This window comes from Loa loa (assembly GCF_000183805.2).
Source record: "Loa loa unplaced genomic scaffold supercont3.89, whole genome shotgun sequence".
NCBI classification, from domain to species: domain Eukaryota; kingdom Metazoa; phylum Nematoda; class Chromadorea; order Rhabditida; family Onchocercidae; genus Loa; species Loa loa.
The window spans coordinates 135,292-139,182 of NW_018108269.1; the positions used below are offsets into that span (position 1 = coordinate 135,292).

General features: G+C 31.5%; 1 protein-coding gene across 1 annotated transcript; it reads right to left on the bottom strand.

Annotated features, from left to right (window-relative positions):
* Positions 1 to 2,081: 2,081 nt before the first annotated feature.
* On the bottom strand, positions 2,082 to 3,858 carry LOAG_13366 (hypothetical protein; the record flags this gene model as incomplete). The annotated part of the gene is made up of 4 exons (XM_003148875.1): positions 2,082 to 2,102; positions 2,960 to 2,987; positions 3,363 to 3,501; positions 3,744 to 3,858. Coding segments are annotated over 4 exons (303 nt in total), but the record flags the coding sequence as incomplete, so codon positions are not given.
* Positions 3,859 to 3,891: the final 33 nt, after the last annotated feature.

Sequence of the window (3,891 nt, forward strand, 5' to 3'; positions counted from 1 at the left end):
CCCATATAAACAGATTTATTCCAACATCCACTTTTAAAATTATAGCAAATTTTATGGTATATAACACTTAAGGAGCTTTTTTCCAACTATGGTACTCTGTGTAACATTCCTGCAATCTTACTGTGCTAATAGCTGAACGATGACTAATAATAAGAGACCTTATCGTATTTCCTTCTTTGAATTTTTTAACAGAGGAAGATTGCAGGACTTTCAGACAAGTAAAATAGACAGGCACACTGGTTGGAAACTCGAGTTGTTTTACTCAGATAAATCCTATCTGATATACGTGAGATTTAATAGCAAACGATCGACAAACTGATAAGATGATGAAATGCCGCCATTAGGTTTTGAGAAGAACCGAATGCGCCTGATGATCCTCTGCCAAACCGCCCCTCACAAAGAAAGTAATCATCAATGACTCAATCGGATAAGAGTATCTTTCTCTTCAATTAATCAGCCTACACTTCGGAATGGCTTTGATCGTCGATTCCTCCATTCAGTTATTTTTGACTTTTAATACAAAATTAGGACTTTTGGTCGAACATATCCTGTTATAAGGTCATGCATTTTATGAAAAGAAAACAAATGAAATGTCTATGACAATGAAACGGATCTTTTGTTTTTGATAGGGAAGACATTTGAATTTAAGACAAATGATGAAGGAAAAAGGAAGTGACATAGGATGACCTTTTTATGACCTTTTCTGAATAACACTGATATTAGATTATTTTTGAAAAGAAGCAGGAATAGAAGCAATTGTTTCGAAGATGATAGTGACCAATACAACGAATATCATTTAAAATTATGCAAGCTGAAATTGCAGAGATAAGACCGGATGAATAAAAGCAAATGATAACAGAAATTGAGTTATCGTCTATCGATTTTCATTGATGAAATAATCGAAGTGCGAGCACTATTTGTACTCTGGATTATCATTAATGCTATCACTATTAACAACATTAATAGAAGGAGTGATTATAGTTGCAGTAAACAAAGCAGATGACGATGAAATTCATCGTCATTTGAATTTACATCTCTGGCTCTCAGTAGAGTTAATTATTTTGGTGTAAGAATGAATTAGCTTGAATTAGTGAAATTAGTGACGTTAATGCGAATTGACGGTACCGAATTATGTCAACTATGCAGCATGAAATTAAAAACATTACGTGACCTGTGATTGTCGTTTTTTTTCCCATTCAATAACATCTATCCTAAGCTTTTCATCTCCTCTATACTACAAGTAACAGATGATAATTTCGCTTATTCTTATCCTTAACTGAAAAACGTATTCCCAATAACAAAGGAGATTGGTTGACAATCGGCATTTAAGTTTCTTCTCGAATCGATTAGACTGAAATCGATTACACCATAAGGTGCGTTGGATTAACGGGTTGGAAAAATGCCTGGGCGGGAAAAAATTGATGAGAAAACATAAATTTTATGTCAAATATAAAAATTAGAATTTTAAAAGGCGAAATGAAATATCCGATTTTGCTTTTTGATCTTCCTTTAATCGCTGCTAATTTCCATATCACAATAAAATTGAGTTTTATTTTGTCAAGCATAATGAATGAAAGAGGAAAGTTTAAAACATAAATTGTTCTAGACTTCGTCACTGATTGATTCCAGGAAGATTTCACTTCTGCTCCGGCATAATCAAAAGGAATTCTGTATCTTTTTAGAAAATCAAATGGCAAAGCTCAACTAAATCCCTAATATATCCTTTGATAAGCAACCATTATTTGTCATTTCAAAATTTGTCCTAGAAAACGCTTATGAAATGAAGTAAAAAACTTCCAATGAAAAGTTCGAACAAAAGGCAAATGATTGTTGGACCTTCTAAGGAAGAAAATATTCATTGCTAAAGTTGACACTGCGGGCAGATTGACAAATGAAACTGATTAATTCATGCCATTACGGTTGAATATCGCACGTGACCATTTCTTGGTCAAAGAATGGAACTGTAGAGAAGAGCTGTAATACCTTTGATGTTAGTTGCTGCTTCTCATGGACTTGAACAGTTAATTCGTGAAATTTGGTATAAAAAATATTGTTGGGAATGATGGATGCAACTACAATTTTTATATAGACCGAAGTCGAATCTTAAGTAATAACTTAATTCATTTATCGATCTTTCATAACTTTCTGCCAATTTATTCCTCTGAGATTTATAAGAAAATTTCAAAAGTTTAAAGTAAAGTTTGCTTAAAATAATAAAAATGACATGCTCTGTTTAGAATCTGTATCCCAAGTTATGATGACCTGTAGATTAAGTGCTGCTAAATTGTTGTTATATCCAATACACATAATAGGTGATGGAAGTCAAACCTTCTGATTTATCATTCCATCATTTTGTTGGTGTAAATTGTATGACTTTTGACCTTGAATCATACGGAATTCTGGGATGGAATTTTCGACTTTGACTTAAGATCGAAATTGAGCAGCAGTCTTCTTGTGTTTTGGAACCCAACAATGGACCTATGGCTAGACACTGCGAAAGCAAAAGATTCATGCTTTCATAATTTACTTGCAGAAACTGTTCTCTTTTTATCAAGCTTACTATCTTACTTAATTCCAGGTTATTTAATTATTTGTTGTAAAAAAATATTATACAGAATGCTGTTTATCTGTTTTCTTTGTCCACAATTTGCAATTTAAATTTTAAAAACTCATCAATAATATTCGACACTTTAAAAGAAAGAAACTATTGAAATAACACGAAATATAATGGTATTTAATGGCATCAGCTATAAGTGACAAGCATTTTTTTGCAGTCAACGATTAGTTCAAATGTAAATAAAAAATATCGATCATTAATTAACAAAGGCATAAATCCAGTTGCTGACGGCATTCTTTCAGGTTTGAACTGAATTCGTTTATAAATGTATGTTCCATGTAAATACCCAAATATAGTGCAATAATTATCGTTACGGAAATCACATCCAAAAATAAATAAAACCTTCGTTGGAATCGACTGCATATCCATCCTAAAATTTTCAGAATTTCTCCTTAAGGATTTTGAGAAAGAACTGCTTTATATTACGCTCGCAAAACTATTTTATTTTATTCCAAGTCCGTTTAAAATCATAAATGCAATTAAAACTATAGAAAAGTTCCTTACAGTATTGATTGTGAAAAGCAAACTAGTTGAAATCAGTTGAATTAATCAAAGTGAAAATATGAACGTTTAATGAACTGATTGATTTATCACTTCCCTCTTAAAAACTTAAAAAAGTTTTTTTGAAAAGAGGAATTGTAATGAAAATATAAATTTGGTTTAGGGTTGTCTTGAAGTACGCTCTCCTGATCTCTGATTTATGATCATAACTTTTATAATTGCAGTGAAATTTGCGGGAAAAAACTTCTCTATTGATTGATTCAAATGAATAAGAGAAAATTTCTTCTTATGATTAGTGTAGTGTTTTTTCTCTCGACGAGAAGTAAGAGTTGAAACGAATGAAGAATTCAAAAGCTTATAGATAATAGCGCCAAAAAATGATACTTCAAAAAAAAAAAAAAAAAACTGCTCAAATTCTACTAAACCATATTAAGGTACTGTATATTATAATATAAAGTATTATGGTATTGGTTGTTTTTAACTAAACTGATATAGACTAATGAAAGTTTAACATTGTGTACAGTATATTCTACTCTAGATGTTCAGGTCAAATGCCCAAAGGAATGAATAGAAAAAAACATTAACTAAAAAAGCTAAAATCCTAAGCAAAGCCAACGAAATATACCGCGATTTTTCTCCCAAATCATTTGTGGGAGAAATGAATTTAAGGTTGAAGCGAAAGCAATAATGAGCAACAGAATATAGGAAAAGCAAACGGATAGCATGGCCCATTTCAATTTCTGAAGCTTATCACCCAAAATTGACAAATAACT